General features: G+C 39.9%; 1 protein-coding gene across 5 annotated transcripts in view; it reads right to left on the reverse strand.

Moving 5' to 3' along the window:
* NCKAP5 (NCK associated protein 5) overlaps positions 1-25493 on the reverse strand; it is a 644081-nt gene that overhangs the window by 133548 nt on the left and 485040 nt on the right. For all 5 annotated transcript variants that reach the window (XM_043505027.1, XM_043505028.1, XM_043505024.1 and 2 more), the window contains one exon: positions 1825-1893. In XM_043505027.1, the coding sequence (XP_043360962.1) occupies positions 1825-1893 (69 nt within the window). The remainder of the gene's footprint in view (positions 1-1824; positions 1894-25493) is intronic.

Genomic DNA, 25493 nt, shown 5'->3' on the forward strand with positions numbered 1-25493 from the left:
TGCTCACATAGGTCCAGGCCTATTTTGGCTGAGATAGGGCAGGTTACAATATCACTAGGAAGAGAGAGGTCAAGGCATTGGAAGTGGGGAAAGAGATGAGAAATATAGTGGGTAACAGGTGAGGCAAAGAAGAAGAGAGGTGATTAGAAATAACAGAGATATAAGAAAAAAAGAAGGGAACACAGAAAAAAACGAGAGGCAAGACACAAGATAATGTACCTTACTGGAAAAAGCAGCCCTTGTCACTTACAGACAAGAAACATTGCCTCAAGGAGAGTGTTCACAGAATGGGAAGGAACAGATATGCCAGCGAAAACCTGAATCACCTGACTTAAGCACTGAGAAAATAAAATCTGGAGCACAGTTTTAAAATGACTATTATTTGTATTGCAGTAGCAGGTAGAAGCCACAATCATGGACTAGGACCCCTTTGTGCTAGGCACTGTACAAATACACATCAAAAAGAGGGTTCCTTCCCCCAAATGCTTACAGTCTAAATATGTGGACCCCTTTTATTTTCTCAATGGTGGGTAACTGTCTCACTTAACCCAGTGCTGAAATGATTTCTGTGGCCACATCATATCCAAGAAAAGCAGATAATAAAAAACAAAGAACTTCACAATTTCGCATTAAATTTAATACATTCTTACATTCTATCATAACTAGGTTCTTACACCACCATAGTATCTGAGCACCTTCCCCCAGTGCGTTAAGTGATGTGACTAGTATCTGTCATATGCAATTTGTTCTTTCTGTCTCGTCCTTTCTCCAAGGGGAGAATTATGTGTGTAGTGTAATGTTTTGATTTTTTAAATGCACAGGCTGCTCTGTGTTGCTATGCTGCAAGGTGTAAAGGCTGCCGTTTATCTGAGTTTTAGACAATCACAGATCTGGTTAAAGCCAAACTAGACAGAGCATGTGATGGCGAGTGCAGACAGCCACAGAATCCACTACAACCTTTGGGTGGGCGATATTTTATGTATTTGTTTGTTTGTGTGTTTGTTTCAAAAAGGCTACATACCCTTCCATAGGGTAAATAACCAGTAACACCAGCTCTTACATGAGTTAGGCAGCGGCAATAGCCTGAGCATGCTTTGCTTCCAAGTAAAAAGATCCCAGCGCAGCTAGCCCATGCCATCCACTACAGGAGCAACAGAGCACTCTCACAGCAGCAGTGGCAGCAGCAGCATGCCTTCTATGGCCAGCAGCAGGTCACAGCACTGCAGTGAGATCAGGAATTTGGGGAGGGCATCCTCCCTTTCAGAATGAGGATTAATGTAGTGGGCAAAATAAAACGCTGACAGGCCAGTTATCCATCCCTTTTATTTTTTTTCCCCACAGTGGTCACCAGCCCTTCTCCCCTTTCCCTCCAGCCCTCTCGAGATGGGGGCCCTGTGCAAGGGCCCAGAGTGCACATTGGTTAAGCTGGGCCTGGTGCTAAGCACCCTTCTTTCATGCTAAATGGAAGGAGCAGTTAAGTCCCTTTATGTAATGAAATCGCTGAAAACCATAGAAGCCATCAGCCAAGGCAATGGGCTGCATGGCGAGGCCTGAGCAGATGCTAAACTAAGCATGTGAGCTGAGGGCTCCCTGATTGTAAACAAAGCACTAAAGGATTGTTTGGCAAGCCGAACAATGTGTGCTAGAGGAGGGAAAGCTAGCAGACAGTGAGAGACACAGTCATGAGGGTGGCCCTGAGAGCAGAAGAACAGAGCTTCTAGAGCTGGGAACCTACTGGAAAGGCAGGCTTGGGGAAACTGCCTGTTTGTTGTTCATTACAGTCAGAGAAACTCAGTCACAGAACCTTTCTTAAATCTACATTACCTCGTCGAGGCACCTTTCATATTGTTCTCTTTGATTTTCATTTTCCAGAGCCAATGCTGAATTCTCTGCCTGCAGTAAGATGCAAATATATAATGCCAATGAATCATTGGATATTTTGTGCTACATGACAACTTATTCAATGAATTTACTGCACATACCTTCTCAGGATCCAAAATAATCTCTTAAAAATACACAAAGCATATTTGCTTTAAGTTAGTGTTATAAACAAAACTGAAAGGTCATCAGTTTTATGAAGTTATCCACAAAATACATTACAATTTAGAGAAATACAACCATTGACATTTAAGTATATCTGTAACCTAGTCTTGTCAGATGCAAAGATAGTCTTTAGTAAAACACTGCAAATGATAGTTTGCATGTCAATTTTATTCCTGGTACTGTACATTGAAACTGACACCCAACCTGCATAGAGAAAGCATCTGGTGGAAACGGAATCTATCCCAAGTTAAAAGCAACAATAAGCCATTTCAGGGCACTGGAATTGAGTAACTGCGGATATAGTGGCCACACAATAATTGATGGGTACATTACACTCTAACCATAAAAAGTAATTTTCTTAATCCACCACATTAAAAACACATGCCAAAGTCTATCATTTCAAGAGTGAAAAGGAATTATATTTTACAACATCTAAATAAAATCTTAAAGTCAAACAGTAAATTTCATTCTAACAAATGTCAGTTTAAAAATTAATATTTTCCTGTATACTAATGGCTTTAATCTGTCCTTAATTATCCACTGTTCTGAGATTTTTGCATAATGCACATGAAAAAAATAGCACAACCTGGCATTAAAATTTAAATTGTGTTAAATCACTGTACTTTTCTATATAATTTTGCCTTTGCCTTGGGAAGCTCCTTTGTTGCAGAAATTCCCCAAAATATAACAGAAACAAATACATCATTTTCAAATAAGAGCAAGTTTCAACTATATTCCTCTCAAAGATTAAAAAATAAAACAAAATATAAAAATATGCAAATTAAAGGTGGCCTTGGGAATCTATGTGTTGTCCCTGCTCCCCACTCAGACCCTTCACATCACGCAACCATAACATCACAATCAATACACTCAAAGATAATTACAACCATTAAAAAGTTTACATTACTCACCTCCCTTTTACTGTACTGTCAATCCATACAAGCTTAATAAATAAGGTCTTTTAACCACAATTATTTTTTGGGACAATGGTCACATGTATGGTTAATGTTTGCAATTCCAGACCGAAAAGTTTATTGATGTAATCAAACACATCTTAAAGGAAGATTTTGCCTGAAGAGAGCAACAGTTATCTCTTTATAGTTTAAAAAAAAAAACCTGAGCAAAATTGCAATTAGTTAATTCACCGACCTTTATTTCAAATTCAAGATTAACCTAAAAATAATGTGTTGGGAGTATAAAGGGAAATATGCCCATAATTAGCCAGTATTTAAGAAGTATAGAGACAAGCCAAAGGGTGAGGAGAGCAACATATGGAGATTACTTACCTTTCTAAACAAAAAGTTTTATAAAGTCAGCAGTACACTCCAGAGATATCTATCAGCAAATGTTATGAATTTCTCTGCATCAGAACTGCGCCATACAGCACACCCATAGATTCAACATTTGGTTACAAGAGAGTTTCTAAGTGTCCCAGCAAAGTGGCAGAACATACTGCAGGAAAAGGTAAAGGTGCAGTAGTAAATTCAAAGCAGAAGCAAAGATAGAAGCAGAAGTCAGAACAACAAAAGCAGCAGTAAGAGTTTGGGAGCTGGATGCTCAAATATCCAGAGGACATCATACATGCATACCGGAGCTAAAACAGAAGTAGGAGCACATAAACTATCTGTAACCCAAGGAAAGTGCCAGTCCACTCAGGAAACAGACACTTGTTATCAGTTTGGAAAAGCGTTCCATGCTCCTTGTGATTGCTGATTTAAAGATGCACATTGCAGAAGCTGTAATAAAAAAGGTCATATCCAAACAGTTTGCCACGCTATAAGAAATAAGGAAGAGATCAAATTAGGATATAGAAAAAGGTATATCAAGGTACACTCTGTAGACAGAGGCAATGGTGACACAGATTGTGAGAGTGGATAGCCAGTTGTGGATATAGTGTAAGCCAAAATCACAAATCAGCAATCGGGTTGACACCCCAGGTGGAGGGAAAAATACTTGAAATGGAAGTGGACACTGGCTCCATAGTATCATGTTCGGAATATATGAAAATTTAAAAAATAACTAACTGAGGGAGACACTGATGTTACTAAAACATATACGGGAGAAAAGCACCAACTAGAATAAAGCAAGTGAATGTGGAGCATAACAATAAGCAATGTTTATTAGACTCTCATATCATTGAGAAGGGGGGCCAAGCCCTGTGGGGTGATGAATGGTTATACAATGTTCCTCTGGATTGGAAATCTATAAAGATCTCTAAAGTCACTTTCAGTATACTCCACTAAAACAGCTGAACAGCAGCTGGAAGGGACACTATGTCAGGCATTGGGAATAATCAAGGGGGGCAAAGGAACTCTAAACCACATGAAGGCTAAAATAATCCTAGCCGAGAAGGTACAACCCAAGCTTCACAAAACTCAACCTGTACTTTACAGTATTCGCTCAAAGGTAGGTGCTGAATTGGAATATCCAGAAAGAGAGGGCATGCTTTCAAAAGTGGCCTGGAGCAAGTGGGGAACTCCCATCAGCCCAGCTATAAGGAAATATGGTGCAGCAAGGGTCTGTGGGTATTTTAAGGTCACCATAAACCCTGTACTGAAAACACTTACACATGGAAGTTCACGAAGAGTCTAAAGCAAACCTCACAATCAACACACAAAAGGCTCTCTACCAATACAGCAGGCTAGTGTGTAGTATTGCTTCAGCTCCTGCTATATGGCAATGGACCAAGTTTTGCAAGGTATTCTGAGAACACAGTGGTATCTGGATGACATGACTGTGACCAGTAGAGGAACATCTGGAATCCCTGAAGAGGACAGTAAAGTTTCTAAAAGAATATGGGTTACAAGCCAATTGCATAAAATGTGAACTTTTCAAGGGCTCAATAGCTTATTGTATGCACGTTACTGATGTACACAGCCTACATAAATCTCAGGAGAAGATTAAAACAGTGCTGGAAGCTCCTCTGACAAAGAATGTGTCATAATATAGATCATTTCTAGGATTTATTATCTACTGTAGCCGATTTGACCACATCTAGGAACTGTATTACATCTGCTGAACTGTTTGCTGCAGACTTTTGCCCCAAAAGTGGGTATAGTCATGTGAGTGTCAAAAAGCTTTCCTGGAAGCAAAACAATTGGTCATATCAGAAAGTGCGCTAATGCGCTTTAACCCACCGTTGCCTGTCAAGTGAGCATGTGATGCTTCTTTACATTGAATTGGGGCAGTTATATTGCACACAATGCCAGATGGCAGTGAGAGAGCTATAGCATTTGCCTCCAGTCTCTCGCAGTGCCAGTATGTAACTATGCACAAATAGACAAAGAGGCTTTAAGTCTGGTATTGGGTGCAAATAAATTCAACAAATACTTATATGGGTGGAAATTCACATTTGTCATAGAGCACCAAGCCCTAGTATCAATCTTTCATCTGAGGAAGTGAGTTCCTGTTACAACTGCAGCATGTATGCAATGCTTGGCCCTCTTCTTGGCAGGTTATATCTATAGCATTGAATTCAAAGAACAGATGCTCACACAAACCCAGATGGGCTCACTTGTGGGCAACCTGTAACAAAAACAAAATCTAATCTATCATATTTGTAAACTTGTTACAAACTGAGTGTGCCCCAGTGACTTGTAGTTTGTTCAAGCAAGAAACCAAGAGGTTTATGAAGCCACTCTGAAGGGCTGGAAATATACTGAGCGCCCTAATCTGGCACCCTTTTACACTGGCAAAGTTGAATTTATGGTACATCCAGCAATTCATGTTATTATACCTAGCAAACTTCATACAAGAGTCTTAGAAAAAATCCATGTAAGTCACCTAGGAGTACTAAAAATGAAGGCATTTGCCAGAAATTTTGTATGGTGGCCAGGCATTGACTAACAAATAGAGCCACTTGCTAAGGAATGTTTAGGATGCCAACAGGTACCAGACATGCCTAAACCAGCACCATTACACCCCTGAGAATGGCCCTCAGCACCCTGGCAGTGTCTGCATATTGATTTTGCAGAACTGTTTTGGGGAATAATGTACCTAGTAGAGGTGGATGCCCATTTCAAATGGTTGCATATTTTTTGCATGAAAACCACCACAGCTGCACAGATGGTAGAAAAATCTTTGAATTTTATTTGCAAGAACTGGGCAGCAGGAACAAGCTGCGAGTGACAACATCTTTCAGCTAAGTTCAGAAGGGTTTCAGTCGTTCATGAAGAAAAAATGGTGTTAGACATGTCACCTCAGCACTATGTCACAGAGCCACAAATCGCTTGGTTGAAAGACTTGTACAAACTTCTATACAAGCTCTGTGATCCATAACAGATGAGAAGGGGTCATTATAGCAGTAGTTCAAAATGCATAACATGCCATGACAAACCAAACGTCTGAAATTCCGTTTATGGTCTGAAATCTCAGGTCATGCTTGGACTTATTAAAGTAAGATCTATGTCTACAAGTTATAAATAGTCAAATAAGTTAAGCTATGGAGAGAGAGCACCTTGTAAGTTACAAATGGATCAAACAGCAATTGTTGGCACACAAATGGGTACTTTGTCCTATAAAGTGAGACAGGCTAAAAGTCAAGTTGAGTTAGACCTTGAAAAGGAAATTAAAACCAATAGTAAAAGATTCTATAGCCATATAAATAAGAAGAAAACAAAGAAAGAAGAAATGGGACCGCTAAACACTGAGGATGGAGTGGAGATTAAGGATAATCTAGGCATGGCCCAATATCTAAACAAATACTTTGCCTCAGTCTTTAATAAGGCTAATGAGGATCTTAGGGATAATGGTAGCATGTCAAATGGGAATAAGGATATGGAGGTAGATATTACCATACCTGAGATAGAAGCAAAACTTGAAATCTTAATGGGACTAAATCGGGGGGGCCAGATAATCTTCATCCAAGAATATTAAAGAAATTGGCACATGAAATTGCAAGCCCATTAGCAAGAATTTTTAATGAATCTGAAAACTCAGGGGTTGTACCGTATGATTGGAGAATTGCTAACATAGTTCCTATTTTTAAGGGGAAAAAAAAGTGATCCGGGTAATGACAAGCCTGTTAGTTTGACATCTTAGTATGCAAGGTTTGGGAAAAAAAATTTGAAGAAGAAAGTAGTTAAGGACATTGAGGTCAATGGTAACGGGACAAAATACAACATGGTTTTACAAAAGGTAGATCGTGCCAAACCAACCTGATCTCCTTCTTTGAGAAAGTAACAGATTTTTTAGACAAAGGAAATGCAGTGGATCTAACCTATCTAGATTTCAGTAAGGCATTTGATACTGTGCCACATGGGGAATTATTAGTTAAATTGGAAAAGATGGGGATTGATATAAAAATGGAAAGGTGGATAAGGAATTGGTTAACAGGGAGACTACAGCGGGTCATACTGAAAGGTGAACTGTCAGGCCGGAGGGAGGTTACCAGTAGAGTTCCTCAGAGATTGGTTTTGGGACCAATCTGATTTAATCTTTTTATTACTGACCTCGGCACAAAAAGTGGGAGTGTGCTAATAAAGTTTGCAGATGATACAAAGCTGGGAGGTATTGCCAATTTCGAGAGAGACCGGGATATCATATGGGAAGATCTGGATGACCTTGTAAACTGGAGTAATAGTAATAGGATGAAATTTAATAGTGAAAAGTGCAAGGTCATGCATTTAGGGATTAATAACAAGAAATTTAGTTATAAACCGGGGACGCATCAATTAGAAGTAATGGAGGAGGAGAAGGACCTTGGAGTATTGGTTGATCACAGGATGACTATGAGCCGCCAATGTGATATGGCCGTGAAAAAAGCTAATGCGGTCTTGGGATGCATCATGCGAGGTATTTCCAGTAGAGATAAGGAGGTTTTAGTGCCGTTATACAAGGCACTAGTGAGACCTTACCTGGAATACTGTGTGCAGTTCTGGTCTCCCATGTTTAAGAAGGATGAATTCAAACTGGAACAGGTACAGAGAAGGGCTACTAGGATGATCCAAGGAATGGAAAACCTGTCTTATAAAAGGAGACTCAAGGAACTTGGCTTGTTTAGCCTAACCAAAAGAAGGTTGAGGGGAGATATGATTGCTCTCTATAAATATATCAGAGGGATAAATATCCGAGACGGAGGGGAATTATTTAAGCTCAGTACCAATGTGGACACAAGAACAAATGGATATAAACTGGTCATCGAGAAGTTTAGACTTGAAATTAGATGAAGGTTTCTAACCATCAGAGGAGTGAAGTTTTGGAATAGCCTTCCAAGGGAAGCAGTGGGGGCAAAAGACCTATCTGGCTTTAAGATTAAACTCTTAAAGGAGTTGGTATGATGGGATAATATGATTTTGACAATTAATTGATCTTTAAATATTCATGGTAAATAGGCCCAATGGCCTGTGATGGGACGTTAGATGGGGTGGGATCTGAGCTATTACAGAGAATTCTTTCCGGGGTATCTGGCTGTTGAATCTTGTCCTTATGCTCAGGGTTCAGCTGATCACTATATTTGGGGTTGGGAAGGAATTTTCCTCCAAGGCAGATTGGAAGAGGCCCTGGAGGTTTTTCACCTTCCTCTGTAGCATGGGGCAGGGGTCACTTACTGGAGGATTCTCTGCTCCTTGAAGTCTTGATGATTTGAGAACCATGATTTGAGGACTTCAATAGCTCAGACATAGGTGAGAGGTTTTTTGCAGGAATGGGTGGGTGAGATTCTGTGGCCTGCATTGTGCAGGAGGTCAGAATCGATGATCATAATGGTCCCTTCTGACCTTAATATCTATGAATCTATGAATGTGCTTTTTCTCTTTGGAAGACCAGAATGGTAAAGAATTGTGGAAGTCTTTCACCACTCTTATCACCCAGACTTTTTACCTCATTGTGTTGTTCTCTGTTGGGAATCCTAATGATCCTTCTTTCCTCTAGCCCCAAGAATTCAGATTCCAGCCATCTTCCGATCGGAAAACTCTTGTGGGATTCACATGGAGTTAAAAAGCATCACTCCTTATAATTATTTGAAAAGGTGGCTGTTAAGCAAAATAGGTACTCTGAGAAACTGAGGACAGTATACTCCAGGCTGCATCATGTTTACTGACCCTCAGAGGCATAATAGAGAAATAGAAGTTACACACCTGACATAACCTAGGAGGTGAGTACATAAATCAAAAGGAAGAAAGCTGGAAGATTATTCATGATGACACTTTCTTAAATATCAACTGTCTGGTTTCTGCAGTCATTCTGGTATTAGATACAGTTTTACTTTTATTCTAATGGATCTGTGCACATCTTTTTTCTTCTGTGTTTTCTTATATCCCAATATACACACGGAATGTAAAAAACTAAACAAAACAACCTAAAAGCCAAAGCAGTCTAAGCATGGTAAACAGTCCCGGGGACCATGGATATCTATGGTCTGTCACTAGGTTTCAACAGCTCAGATTGTGGGTAAGTGTTTCTCTGCTGGGGTCAACACCATCGCCAAGATACAGTCATTACTGGATACTTATTTGTTTCTTAGTTTGATCCACTTTTCAGGGTGGAAAAGGCAGATTATATCTCCAGCAAAGCTATAAATATTTTCAGGACATGTCAGAGCTGGGATAACAATCTTTCTCACTCCCACACCGACAAGGGTCTTGTGAAACATAATGAATTAGTTCATGATAAGTACTTTGAGATCTTTAGAAGAAAAGTGTGATACAGTATACTGATTGGAGAAAGTCTTCAACACTTTTATAAATACAATGGAAGAAAAAAAAACCCACTGAATTTTCCCCCAAAAGACTGATTTTCTTTCAAGAACCAATTATTGCAGAGTCAAGATATGAAACAAAGGGATATGGAGGGCAGGATAGCAGACATGTATTTGGCACTAAGGCAAAAGGAAATGAGAGTTTAAAGGTCGTATGTCAAGTTAGCAACTCAAAATTCTTTGAAGGTATCATTGATAAAGGTCAAGGGGAACAGAATTATGACAGTGAACTTTAAAGACACTGACAGAATGCTAGAACACTGGTTACTCTGTGCATTTCCTTGTTATTCAAACTAAACCAGTAGTCCATTTATAGAAAAGTTTATTGATTTACAGACACTCATTTGTCATACCCTGTATAGTACATTAAGAGTTGTCCAAGTACTTCAAATGCACTCAGCAATTTTTTTCATATTTTTAATCTATGATTTCATACATTTTGTGCTCAGAGCTGTAGATTCCACCATTTATAGCTATTCAGAAAGGGCTGGTTTGAACCTAAGAAGTTTGTAGACTGTGTAGATGTAGAAAGAAAAGGAGTACCCGAGGCACCTTAGAGACTAACAAATTTCTTAGAGCATAAGCTTTCGTGAGCTACAGCTCACTTCATCGGATGTAGCTCACGAAAGCTTATGCTCTAAGAAATTTGTTAGTCTCTAAGGTGCCACGGGTACTCCTTTTCTTTTTGCGAATACAGACTAACACGGCTGCTACTCTGAAACCTGTGTAGATGTAGGTAATGGTTCCTGGATCCCTTATGGCCTTTGGGATTTTTTCCAAGCTACTGCTCTAGAAGGAGCCTGCCACCTCCATGCCTTTGACCCTGATGAACTGTTTACCTCCATCTTTTTCTGCATGTATTGATGAGACAGAGACAACATACCTTTTGAAAGTAAGTAATTACATAAAAGTTTTACTGACATAGTTACGTTGGTTAAGGGGTGTGATATTTTTAATGAAAAAACTATTCTAGTAAAAGCCCTAGTGTAGACATAGTTACATCACTGTAAAACTGTTTATACTGGTATTACTTTTGCTGGTTCCATGTTTCCTTTTATATTGATATAAATGCTTCAATAGCAGGAGTTATACTGCTATAACTGCATCTCCAGAGTGTCATTCACCATACAATTCTTTCTCTTTCTTCAATTCCAGCCACATTCACCACGCAGCTTCTGACTTCTGCAACAAATGAGGCAGGGGTCCTACATTCAGCAGGTTCATTCACTACACAGCCTTGATTCATTCCATAAACACTGTTCATCCTATGCCTTGAATGAGGCAGGAGTCCGGCAGAAACAACAGTATGCATCCATGTAATTAAAAACTAGTATAATATATACACACAAGGAGATCACTTGTGCATATGTATTTTACAGAGGGGAGGGAGGCAGGGATAGCTCAGTGGTTTGAGCATTGGCTTGCTAAACCCAGCATTGTGAGTTCAATCCTTGAGGGAGCCATTTAGGGATCTGGGGCAAAAATTGGGGATTGGTCCTGCTTTGAGCAGGGGGTTGGACTAGATGACCTCCTGAGGTCCCTTCTAAACCTGATATTCTATGATAAAACAGAGGCTGCAAAGACAATATTAACACTGGTATTTCCTTACTTTTTAGTGCTTGACTGTGCAAACTTAACATTCTTTTACTGTCTCTTGTCCTTCCCCCCCACAGCCCATCTCCTTCCTTAGAGGTTTTTAAGGTCAGGCTTGACAAAGCCCTGGCTGGGATGATTCAGTTCGGGTTTGGTCCTGCTTTGAAGAGGGGGTTGGACTAGATAACCTCCTGAGGTCCCTTACAATACTGATATTCTATGATTCTAAATTGCATATGTGCACATTATTTGTATATGAACTTAAACTTTAGCTTTAAAAATTGTGTGGATTTAGTGCTGGAGAAAGACTGGAGTAAGGAAGTACTCCATTTATCCACAATCCAGCAAGAGAACAGGGGAAGTTGTTACGCTCATGCATTGCCCTGCCAATATGCCTCCACTAATCTATAGTGGACTGCCCCTAGGTGCCAACAAAGGTAGCATAATTTTCATGGTCCATGTATTTCTAACTCTCTCTACTGAGTCACAGTCTCTGATTGCTACCGAGAATAACTAATGATGTTTGACTTAAATGATGAAGTCAAGTTATCCCACTCATTCACCTGTTAGCAAAAAATCAGGCATAACTCAGACTTCAACTGGGCTTCTCAAAATGCCCAAGGACAATTAGATACATTTTTTATTTTCTGGTTAAAGTCTGAGTTCTGCCTTGTTTTGTCATTATTCATTTCTTTTTGCAAACTGGTGAATGAGTGGGATAATTTGACTTTTAACCTTCAAATCTACTTATGTTGGATAAAAAATTGACTTTCACAAGGCTAAGACAAACAAACCCAAACTATCTGAGGTTCAGATATTTTACTAGAGATGAGGCTGCTTCTTAAATATAAAATATAAATCCAATTTTTCCGGGGCTTTGCAAACTATCTTTGCTATGTTTTCTTAGGATTTTTCCAGAGAAGCTATGGCCCGATATTTTTAACTGGCCCAAGAGTCACAATATTCCTCTTTCTTATTTCTGTTGACTATATGGTAGTTAAGAACAACAAGCCTTTAAAACCTTCAACATTTTCCCTCCTGATACCATAGAAATGTCTGGAGCTCACATTTTAAAAGAAGCTTAGGAATAGGCTCTAACACAATAGAATGCACTATAACACAAGACTTATCTTCCAGCAAATAAATACCCAGGCTATAAACAGATATATCAGTAATAGCCATTTTTTAGCAAATTCTGGTGAACAGAAAATTTCAGCATCTCTGACATATACTGTTCGTATATAGAAAAGGAGTACTTGTGGCACCTTAGAGACTAACAAATTTATTAGAGCATAAGCTTTCGTGAGCTACAGCTCACTTCATCGGATGCATTTGGTGGAAATGCATCCGATGAAGTGAGCTGTAGCTCACAAAAGCTTATGCTCTAATAAATTTGTTAGTCTCTAAGGTGCCACAAGTACTCCTTTTCTTTTTGCGAATACAGACTAACACGGCTGCTACTCTGAAACCTGTTCGTATATATATACACACACACACACACACACACACACACACACACACACACACACAGAGTATAATGTACTTACAATATAATCACACATAGAAGCATATGTAGGATACAATTATACATCTCTATATACAGATGTAAAGGTCTCTATTCCATCATTTTTTGACATGGTCAGACAGTATACTTTTGGAGAAGAGGAGAACAGTGACAATAAATTGGACAAACTGACAGGGATGTAAATCATATGTGTTGTCTCTGGGGTCACAGATCTAACAAAATCTCAAAGCTCTGACATTGCCTAAAGAAAGGGGCCACTGCTAGTGAGGGAAAGTGATGTAGCCAAATCTGAGAGAATGTTTTCCCACTGACTTCAGAGCCACCAACACATGGTATAACCACATATGCTTCTTGTTCTATTCCGGACATGATGCTACAAGCAGTCGTGCCAAAACAGAAATGCAGGGCAGAAGTCTGAATGCTCTTGCAAGGGAACATTTATGCATGTCACCCCAAAAAGGCAATCATAATTACTGGTGTATCTTTGCTTTCTTGTATTCAAAAACTTGGGTTTGGCAATCCAACTCTTTGGAAATTGTGAAGCATCTCCCCAGTCTCTGCTATGTTTCATCTCCTTGTCCAATCCTGTAAATGAGCTGATGCCATAATGACACTCTCTCCAATTGGTATTCCACAGAGCATCTCATCTTGGTGTATTTATTTTGCTTCTCCTACCTAGTATTAACAAATATTTGCATCTTTCTCAAAGAAATAAAAATTAATCACTCCAGCAGTTCTGAAATTGTTATTATTATGAACTAATGAAACGCCATAAATAAGAAATGCAACCCTAATGCCAACTAGATACATCTTTAAGAACATTTTCTCCTCCTCCCCACCCACGGCACACACTTGCATATTATATTAAATATACATAAACACACTCACTTATAAACACACAAAGGATTCACTTCACTCACCACTGAAATGGATTTTTTTTGTCATTTTGGTTTACAGACTTCTTTATTTGTTTGGCTAGCTGCATTTGCTTTAATTCTAATTCTCTGCTTCAAGCAACAAAATCTCCAGAGAAAATGCCTGAGACCAGTTTTTCTGGAATTCAATAAAGTGTTCATTATGAGTGTTAGGCAGCTTTGTACCAATATGTACAGTGATAATTAGAGCTGGTTGAAATTTTTTCTGTGGAACACTTTTCTGTCAGAAAATGCAGTTTTGTCAAAATCAAAACACTCATGGGAATGTGTAAATGTAGATGAAAATTTCAGAATGGTTCTAATCAAAATGGAGTATTTCATTCTGACTTCCTTGTTTCAATTTGACAATTTTTAAATGTGTATTTTCTTATACATATTATTGAATATATTTTAATGTTTCAACTTTATGAAAATAAAACATTTTGACATCTAAAAATGTTTTGATAAGGTCATTCAGATGTTTCAGAAACTAAGTATTTTGGAATCTTCAGCCAATTTTAAATTTCAAATTTTCACCTTTTCATCCCAATCAGGATGAAAAGAAATTTTTAAATGTCTGAATTTCCTCAGGATGAAAATTCCATTTTCTAATGAACTCTAACCATCCCATTATGACTTAGAACCTGATGCGAAGTCCAGTGAGGTCAGCTGGAAGTGCTCCTATGACTTCAGTGGGCTTGGGATCTGGTACTTAAGAGCTTTTTGAAAATGATGTGTGTGATGAATCAGCAATTTTGTTTTTTGAAAGTAGCATATTGTAGGATTTTTTAAAAATTCATAACATGAGATAAACTACTCATATGCTTAAAGTTAAGCATGCATGCAAGTTTTTGTAAGGTGGGAGGAATCTCAAGTTGAAATCAAGTTATGACACCCTTTCCCTCAAACTTCTGTAGTGATGAGCACCTCGGGGAGGGAGAAGACTTTATCTCGAATATTAGCCCGATTCTACTGGCCAGGTGTGCATCATAAGATAAGAGAATACTGTTCCTCCTGTCCAAAATGTCAGCTAGCCAGCAGCAAAGGGGCCCCTAAGGCACCCTTGATCCCTCTGCCTTTGATCAAGATGGCCTTCAAGAGAATTAGTATGGACATGGTCGGAACCCTAGCGAAAACTACCTCAGGGCATCAGTGCATATTAGAGATTGTTGACTATGCAACCAGGTACCCAGAGGCTGCTCCACAAAAGCTACGGCAATAGCTCCAGAGTTCTTGAAGCTCTTTTCATGCATGGGATTTCCCCCAGGAAATACTATCAAATCAAGGAACTAACTTCACCTCCCAGCTGATTAGTAAACTATTCTACCTTCTAAAGGTTATGTTCCTAAAAACCTTGGTGGAACAACCATAGACTGATGGCCTAATAGAGTGATTTAATAAGATACTGAAAGGAATGTTGAAATGCTTTGCCAGTGACTACTCCAAACAGTGGGACCAGCTACGCCCATCACTCTTGTTTGCCATGAGAAGTACTGCAAGATTCTTCAGGGTTATCTCTATTGGAATTGCTTTATGGTCATCAACCATGGGGAATTTTGTATTTGCTCTGTGAAGGGTGGGAGGAACAAGATGTAGGTAGGGCCTTAAGCATGACCCAATACATCTCACAACTATGGCAGTGGTGGGCAAACTATGCTGACCATGTCCTACTGTCCTAATTCTAGTCTATAACGTATCATTTAAATCAGCTTCTGAACCAAATGACCGGAGGGTAGCCAACATGATGCCAATTTTTAAAAAGGGCTCCAGAGGAGATCCCAGCAATTACAGGCCAGTAAGCCTGACTTCAGTACCAGGTAAACTGGTTGAAACTATAGTAAAGAACAAAATTGTCAGACACATAGATGAACATAGTTTGTTGGGGACGTGTCAACATGGTTTTTGTAAAAGGAAATCATGCCTCACCCATCTACCAGAATTCTTTGAGAGGGTTAACAAGCATGTGGACAAGGGGAATCTAGTGGATACAGTGTACTTAGATTTTCAGAAAGCCTTTGACAAGGTCCCTCACCAATTGCTCTTTAAGCTGTCACAGGATAAGAGGGAAGGTCCTCTCATGGACGGCTAACTGGTTAAAAGATAGGAAACAAAGGGTAGGAATAAACAGTCAGTTTTCAGAATGGAGAGAGGTAAATAGTGGTGTTGCCTAGGGGTCTGTACTAGGACCAGTTCTATTCAACACATTCATAAATGATCTGGAAAAAGGGATAAACAGCAAAGTGGCAAAATTTTCAGATGATACAAAACTACTTAAGATAGTTAAGTCCCAGGCAGACTGTGGAGAGCTAAAAAAGGATCTCACAAAACTGGCAACAAAATGGCAGATGAAATTAAATGTTGATAAATGAAAAGTAATGCGCATTGAAAAACATAATCCCAACTATATCTATCAAATGATGGGGTCTAAATGAGCTGTTAGCACTCAAGAAAGAGATCTTAGAGTCATTGTGTATCGTTCTCTAAAAACATCCACTCAATGTGCAGCGGCCGTCAGAAAAGGAAACAGAATGTTGGGAATCATCAAGAAAGGGATAGATAATAAGACAGAAAATATCATATTGCCTTTATACCAATCTATGGTGCACCCACATCTTGAATACCGCGTGCAGATGTGGTCACCCCCTCTCAAAAAAGCTATATTGGAATTGGAAAAGGTTCAGAAAAGGGCAACAAAATGATGAGGGGTATAGAACAGCTTCCATATGAGGAGAGATTAATAAGACTGGGACTTTACAGTGGTGAGGCAGGGTTGGGCTAATGGATTGTGAGAAAAAACTGCCAGGGAGGAGAAAGGAAATCAAGATCTATCACATGAATCTTCTCAAAACCTTGGAAGACATGGGAGGCCCTGATAATAACTCCCCATCTTCCGTAACCTGAATTAGGACCCCAACTACTCGGCAGCCAAGAACTGACAACAGTATGGGGGGGGGTGAGGGCTCTCCACGGGGCAAAGAAAGCACCTCCACCAATTGGTCAAGAACTTTGCAATTGTATTCTCCATCCACCCAGGGAGAATGCAGTTGGTTCAACACCATCTGGAGACCAAGCCGGGCCAGCTGGTCAGGAAGAATGCTAGGCCATTGCCATAGATGATGTGGGATATAGTCTGAGGGGAAGTACGGGTGATGTGGATATGGGGGTAATTGTCCCATCCAAAAGTGAATGTACAAGCCCCATAATTCTCATTCCCAAACTGGACAGTTCAGTTCTGCACTGACTTTAGAAAGGTTAATGCCATCTCGAAATTCAACACTTACCCAATACCAAGTGTAGATGTGTTACTGGAGCAGCTGAGACCAGAGAAACACCTGAGCACTACTGACTTAACAAAACGATACTGGGAGATTCCTCCCCTTCTTTGCAAGAGAAAACAGCTTTCTACACCCCTTTTGGACACTTCCAGTTCAAGACTATGCCTTTCGATCTCCTTGGAGCTGCCATGACTTTCCGAAACCTTACGAATAGGATCCTCAGGCCCCACCATCAGTATGCTGTGGTCTACATAGACAACATCATTGTCTATAGTCCTACCTGGGAAGACCACCTACTGCACTCAAAGGAGATGCGAAAAGCCCTATGGGATGCGGGACTTACAGCCAACCCAGTAAAATGTAAATTAGCCGTAAATGATGTAGCCTATTTGGATACTGCATAAGAAGTGGTCTGATGAAATCAGTGGTCAACAAGATACAGGCCCTAACAGTGTGTTCTATTCCCGAGACAGGTAGGCACGCAAGGTGTTTTCTCGGTCTGGTCAGTTATTACTTGAGGTTTATATCTGGTTTTGCCTCAATTGCGGCCGCCCTTACAGACTTAAAAGGGAACAACAAAAAAAGATCCAATGGGATGAGAAATGCAAAGTCAGTTTTAATGAGCTGGAAACACGACTGTGCCAGGCACACCCATGCTCTTCAACCTTGATTTCTCCTGGGAGTTCATGCTGCGCATGGGAAGCCTCGGATATCAAGCTCAGCACTATATGTTAGATCATATTAAAGAAGTTCTGTATTAAAATCACAAATGAGTTTGATTCCCCATAGTTTAAATTCCAGGGTATTACTGATTAAGAGGTCTCTTGGTTTTTGGTACTGTTTCTCTCCCTCTATGTGGAAACTTGCAAGCTGCTAATTCTGTTAGTACATTCTAAGGCTGAGTCTGTTCTGAAAGCAGTTCTTTGTAACAACAACTACTCACACAGAGAGAGACTCAAAGCAATACTCTGTAACAACAGAAACAGCACCCAGAGACTCCACACCCTTTTGTTGTATTCATCTCGCTTTGTTAACAATTGTGATTAAAATAGAGATAGAGGATGTATGTGGATGGATGCTTGGTGTGGATAATAACTGAATGATCAGGGAGGTGCCTGCCTAAGAATACAGTGTCCATCGGCTGAAGAAGGCGTCAAGTGGAAATAACCAGAGGACCCCCACAGGGCAGACTGGAATCCACCCAACAGCCTCAAGAATGGGAGAACCAAAGAACAAGATAACATCTGGCAGCACGGAACCGTCAAGAATGTGCCATCTGCTGATTGATTCAGCAACAGCATGATGAAGCAATTCCCATAGACTGGCATAGGAAGAAATTCCTATAAAAATGGACTCTAGAAAGTGAGAACTTTGGGGTCTGATTCTGCAAACCAACTTCCAGGAGCATCAGATGAGCATCTGACAAGGCCCTGCTCCCTCCTCATGTCCAGGCCACCTGGCCAGTGGCTTTGCATGAGCAACTCTAAGGCTGGTAACTATGATAAAAACCTTGCAGAACCTCTGTGTGTGTGTGAGAGAGTGTGTGTGTGTGTGTGTGTGTGCGTGTGAATAAATATGAAATTGAATGGAATGTTATAGCTATAACTGCCTGCTTACTATGATTTTTTCTGTATTCATAATAAATGTGGCACTTTGCCTTTTCCCCTTTAATAAGATCCTGCTGGGTTTATTTTATTGGTATAACATATACTCTTGCAAAACTTTGAAGGAGAAGAACACCCAGTCCTATTCCTGAATAGGAAGATCTTTCCCAGAGAAAAGGCTTACTTCATTATTGAAAAGGAGGCATTGGCGATTAAGTGGACCATGTTTTCCTCTGGGTATTGTCTGAGAGAGTAATCCCTCTCTCTGGTCACAGAACATGCTCCCCTACATTGGATTCACACCATGAAAGACAAAAACCCCACATATAATGAGATGGTAACTTGTGCTACAACCCTACAGTTTCAGAGTACAGCACTAGGTGGGAAGGGACCATAACACCGATTTCTTTTCATGGGAGAGCGGGGATGGCAACAAACTGCCCCAGTATGGCTTTTCCAGGTTGAGAGGTGAGGTACGTAAAGGGGTACAGCCTCACACTGAAACTGAGGACACTATTGAGCACTTATGGGCCTGTCCAGCACTAATAAGGCTTGTTAGTAAGGTGCATCTGCAAGGCTTGTTCTGCCTGGAGAGCGGGGAGCTTAAAAGGGAAAACCTATCACAGGAAGGGGCAGTGAACAGGGAGAAGGCTGCCCTGCCTCAGACACAAATCAGACGTCAAGAATTATAACATTCAAAAACCAGTTGGAGAACACTTCAATCTCTCTGGTCACTCGATCACAGACCTAAGAGTGGCTATACTTCAACAAAAAAGCTTCAAAAACAGACTCCAACGAGAGACTGTTGAATTGGAATTAATTTGCAAACTGGATACAATTAACTTAGGCTTGAATAGAGACTGGGAATGGATGAGTCATTACACAAAGTAAAACTATTTCCCCATGGTATTTCTCCCCCCCACCCCACCCCCCACTGTTCCTCTGATATTCTTGTTAACTGCTGGAATTAGCCTACCTGCTTGTCACCATGGAAGGTTTTCCTCCTTTCCCCCCCCTGCTGTGGGTGATGGCTTATCTTAAGTGATCACTCTCCTTACAGTGTGTATGATAAACCCATTGTTTCATGTTCTCTGTGTGTGTGTATATAAATCTCTCCTCTGTTTTTTCCACCAAATGCATCCGATGAAGTGAGCTGTAGCTCACGAAAGCTTATGCTCTAATAAATTTGTTAGTCTCTAAGGTGCCACAAGTACTCCTTTTCTTTCTGCCTCAGACAGTGAGACAGGCCCACGGAGAAGAAGACAGCAACAAGCCGCACTGCTCCCAAAGCTGCACAACCCAGCCTCAGAGCAACACGCCTGATGAGGAGTGGCTGGAGGTGAACCTTGTGTAGATTAAGCCCAAAGAGCTGACCAGAAAGACTGCCTGAGTTGTTTTGCCTTGCGTCTGTTTGATTTCCCATGTGCTCCCCTCTCCCACAGGAGAGGAAAGAGGGGGAGAGGACTTTTCTTTTGTTTGCTCCAAGAACCTCTTGGGCATCTGCTGGAGAGGGGGAGAGTACAAGAACCTGCAGTGGGGTCTAGAGGGGACTTGTAGGGACCCTTTCCCCCCACGACTCCCCAAAACACAAAAACAAACAAAAACAGATAATACTTTTGTTTAGGCTATAAAGCTTGATATTTCACCTTGTCACTCCCAAATTTATTTTTCCCTGTCTGTCTTTTAGCTTAGAAATATGGTCAAGTCTTCCCCTCTCCGGTTTTGCTGGCTGTGTCACTGGAAGGCCAGAGAACTGGAATAGATGCTTTCTCTATCCTTAATTGAAGAAGCAGGGTGTTGAATCTTTAACAGTGATCTTTCCCCCCAACCATTTATCCAGTGTTTGGAATTAATAGGTGTTTTAAAAAACAAACAAAAAATAAAAAGTCTTTAACACACAAACAGCCTGACCAAATATTCCTTAATTTTCTTAATTGCTCAAATTTCACATCCTTGGTATGTCTGATGTAACAATCCTCATAATTTTACAGCCATCCATGGAGTTTAGTTGGTGAAAGATGATGCACTACACTGGAATGTACAGGTAAATATAAGCAGGAACTTTTCATCTCCCCAAAATGTTCAGGCCTTTTTTAAACATCTTAAAGAAACAAATAGGACACAACTTCCCTCCCCTCTCCCCCCCACACTTTTTAAAAAAAATTGCAAATTTCCTTTTTAGTTTATTGTCCTTTTGTGTTTGTATATGTGAAAAGGGAATCATCTCTTTTGCTTTGCTATTTGGAAACAATAGAAATATTTTAAGTATAGTATGGTGACATAATATTATATTTTAAATTGTACCACAAAATATTAATTTTTTCATGAAAGCTAAAATCTATTTACCTTCCTTCCCCTACAGTGTATAAACTTTGTTTTATTTCACCCTTTGAAATTATTGACTTTCATCTCAATTTAAGCTATTAATGGCAACTGTTTCACAATTCCTAAAAGAAACTTTAACGTGTTTCTCTATATTTAGCCACACAGAGGTTCCTGAAAGGCAGTGTTAGCTGCAATTTCATTTTATTCAATTCCATAGAAGTGCATCCGTAAGTCAACTGTCCCCAGGGATTTCAAAATGACCTTCTTCTCAAGGATTTCATTTGCTTCCCTCTCCTCTGTGGTGAGGAGTTAAAAAAACACCACCACAACTCACAACCAAGCACGGCAGGTATTTGGTCCATTGTGCACTAGACATGACACAATGCCAAATAATGCGATGAAGTTTTTTCATAGCCAATAGCTAACTTCTCATAAGTGAACCAGCAAAGTATTGTTTACTTGCTGCCAAATGAAATAAAACTCCAGTGACGAACATCTTTCTTTCCCTTTTGAATTTCATCTATTTTTCTTCTTACAGGCACAATACGCAGCAAATAACATCCTGTAAGTCACTCCGTTTACATCATGATACACAATAGGTTAAATTAAAAATGAAGTTGCTTTTTCAGTGCAATTTTACTTCACCCATAACAGAACAAAAGCATCTGGAATTTAGTATCTTTTACAATCTGAAGCTGCCTTTTCCCAAGTTGTGCTACCTTCAGAAGGGATGGATGCCCTTTGCTAGGCGATGGTGGCCTTAGAAGCTGTCTATCATGGCAGCAGCATATTGTAGTTATTCTAAACCATCCCTGAGGGATGCCTGACGCAGCTGCAACCAGTAGTCTGAAGGTTCTTACTTACCAGGGGCTTGCCCCTATGGAGTCATCACCTACGTCAAGGAAACTTCCCATAAACCCAAACTGAAAGATAGGACAAATGGGATAGAAAGCCTTGTTTAAAACACAGAATGGCATTCTTCTGTATAGCTTAGAACCAATCCAGAGGCCTTCTGTGACAAATGATTAAAAAGAGAATTTTCAAAAGCTTTTACAGGGTAAATGTTGTGAATTTACATTTAATGGAAAACAGAAAATGTGCAACAATATCACAAAAAGTGCATAAAAGGAAACTAGCTGTATGTGAAAAGTATATGTTTATTTGACATAGTCATTTTTTGGAATCAGTATAGCACCACAATAAGTATCTTTATTTATTTAGAATGCCCCGTGTTGAAGGACACAATATAAATTTTGGATTGCACATGTAACAGAAACATCCCCAGTTCATGCTGAGATTGTTAGTTACACGTGTCAGGGATGCAACTACGAAACAAAACGATACACTTGATATCTTGTATCTAACCAACCTAGTGAGATTCCACATTCTAAAAATTAGCAACAAAGCTTTGGCAAACAATAATTGCTGAAGGATTTTATGACTAATTTCAAAGAAAGAGAATGTTCATAGATTTCTCAAACTATCTGTGACTAAATCAAAAACAGAATAAAGAAAATGAAGTGTTTTGAATTATGTGCCTAGCTCTAATCACATATGATAGGCTAAATTCAGTGAGATACCTTGGTGCTATTTACATTGATTTCACATGAGATGCACCTGTGAAAAGGAAAGCAGAATGCATCCTGTTATCTGATTTATATAAGTAACCGCAAAAAATGGGAAAAATTCAGACTAGTGGTATGTGCAACTCCACTGCAGTCAGTGGAATTACACCCACTTATACCAAGTCCGAATTGATTCCAGGGAAGTCAAATATACAAAACATTACTATTGACCATGAGGACATGTTGCTGTTATCTTAATCCCAACTGCTACTCAAGAGCAATATCAATGATTAATTGATTGGCCTGGGGGGAAATGTGTACAAGAGAACACAAATAAATCAATGTGTGAAATACTATGCAATGGAATATATACCTGGGATCGATCATATTACTGCTCACTCAGATAGGCCTGCAACTGAGAAACAGTCCTGCTCACAAGAGGTCACCAGCAGGGCAAATTGGTTGCTTAACAAAAGAAATTTTCATCGTTTTATGCGTACCCTATTTCTCTGGGTAGGGCAAAAGAGATGGGTGAGAGACAGAAAGAATCACTAAAATGAAAAGAAAAATAGTTTTGATAAATAAAGCGTAAGTGAAAGAAAGACATGGTCTGTTTCATAAGCAATAAGTGATGCAGCAAAGAGGCTAAGTTGTAGGAAAGACATGATTTAATGATCATGCACAGAGGCTACGTTACACTGGCCTCTCTGTCTGGCAGGAACATGGCCCCGGATTGAATTCTCAAGATCTTTGTGTAACAGCAAAGTATGTCCTTTCTGAAACCTGACCCCCCTTTCTCCAGTTCCTCTCATCACACTACAGAGTCAGTGGGTATTTAAGTCAAGTTATTGAAATCAGGGAAGTTATCTCAAAACAGTGTTATTTTGGCAAAATATTCAGCATTATTTTAATGTCTGTCTGATAAATTTATTGGTTGATCTTAAAATAAATGGGCAATTACATTTTAAAAATGAAAACAGGATTGATTAAAGAATATGGCAGTGTCCCTAGAGCTTGGATTTATTTTATAGAAATGTAGAGACATAGCAAAATAATTACTATTGTGATGATGTAGGTTGGATTTAAGGAAGAATTGGCATTGTTTTTTTTAAGAAAATGAAGAATATAACTTCCATTGTTCCTATCAGAGATGGTAGTGATTAAAATGTTGTGAAATAAAGTATGTCTTCACTAGCAACGTTAAAGCGCTGCCATGTGGCTGTGTAGTCACAGCACCACACAGTTGTGGCTGTAAAAAAAACCACTCCCACAAGGGGAGTAGCTCCCAACGCTGGTGCACTATCTACACTGGCACTTTACAGCGCTGAAACTTGCAGCATTCAGGGGGGTGTTTTTTCATACCCGAGTGAGAAAGTTGCAGCTCTGTAAAGTGGCAGTGTAGACAAGGCTATAAAATGAAATGACAAAACCCTTCATAATAGTGCTAAGCAACAGGCAATGGACTTTTGCTGAGAGGAGGAGTTTACTGAGTTTGTGCACAAAAATTGAAAGAAATCTGGATATTGCTGGGGAGGGAAAACACTGCATGCAGCAGAATGGAGAGCAAACACGTAGGCATGTTTGAACTCCAGAACAGAAAAATTCCATGAGAATTAAAACAGCTTTTGGTGAACCTCTAGAGCAGGGATTCTCAACCTTTTTCTTTCTGAGCCCCCCCCCCCATGCTATAAAAATTCCATGGCCCACCTGTGCCACAACAGCTTTTCTGCATATCCAGTAAAAGCCAGGGCTGTCATTTGAGGGTAGCAAGCAAGGCAATTGCCTGGGGCCCCACAAAACTAAGTTGCTTGGTCTTTGGCTTCAGCCCCGGGTGGCAGGGCTCGGGCTTTAACTTCATCCACAGGCAGCAGGGCTCTGGCTTCAGCTTTCTGCCCTGGGCCCCAGAGAGTTGAACGCCAACCCTGCTCTCTGGTTTATTTTGGCAGCTCTCCTGAAATCTGCCCATAGCCTCTCAGGGGTCCACGTACCTCTGGTTGAGAGCCGCTACTCTAGAGAAAAGGCAGGGAGACATTTTTTGCACTCCAACCAGGTCAGTTTTTCAGGGAAAACCTCTTCCAACTGATTTCCAGATTGCCACAGACTGTTAAGAGAAATGCTAACTGTGCATTTCAAATAGAAGTGCCACAAATGAGCAAGACTCTACTGCTTAAGGAGGTATTAGGGTGACAAGAGGTGTTTTGGGAGTTGAATTTCAGGGATGAGTTCAATATAAGGCCAGGATGAAAGATTAGATTAGACTGTTGAATAAACTGAGAGAGTATAAAGTCAGGCAGAGTCCTCAGAGGTTTAACCTAGGCATGAAGAAGACAACAATTTCAAGGATATGAGGGTAGAGTTAGATTAAGTGGGGGATTCTAGAGGTACAGAGGTGCTTTGAGAGAAACTGTGAGGATGACTGTCATTGAGCACTTGGAAATGAGAGAGGCAGGCTTGACTGAGAAGACAGGGGACTCATGTATTTGCCTGATTAAGAAGCATGATGATATTATATTTTGTGTGCTCTTTAATTTTTGGACATGATGCTCAACTGTCAGACTCAGTTTTTCAGCTGACCCTAACCTGCTGTTGGAATAACCTCATCAGAGAATTTTACATAGCAAAACAACTAACTTGTAAGACCCCTTCTTTTTCAGCAGATTGCAGCAAAGTGGAGTAAAAAAACTAAAAGCTCTTATCATTAGTCTTTCCGGAAAAGAATCTTGTCTCACATTAAAATTTCAGATGAAGTAAATGAGTGTTAAAGTCAGCAAAGACTATTTTGGAAGCACTGACTGAGGGCTTGACTGGGGATAACAAGGAGTTTACATATTAATTAAATAGGGAGAGTGGTCACTCTCAATAAATGGGCATTTCCATCTTCTTTTCTGAAATGGTTTTCCAGTTTAGGCCTTGCATGCAGTGTGTATTAATAAGGACAGGAATATGGAGATAT

This window comes from Dermochelys coriacea, chromosome 11 (genome assembly GCF_009764565.3).
Source record: "Dermochelys coriacea isolate rDerCor1 chromosome 11, rDerCor1.pri.v4, whole genome shotgun sequence".
In the NCBI taxonomy this organism is placed as follows: domain Eukaryota; kingdom Metazoa; phylum Chordata; order Testudines; family Dermochelyidae; genus Dermochelys; species Dermochelys coriacea.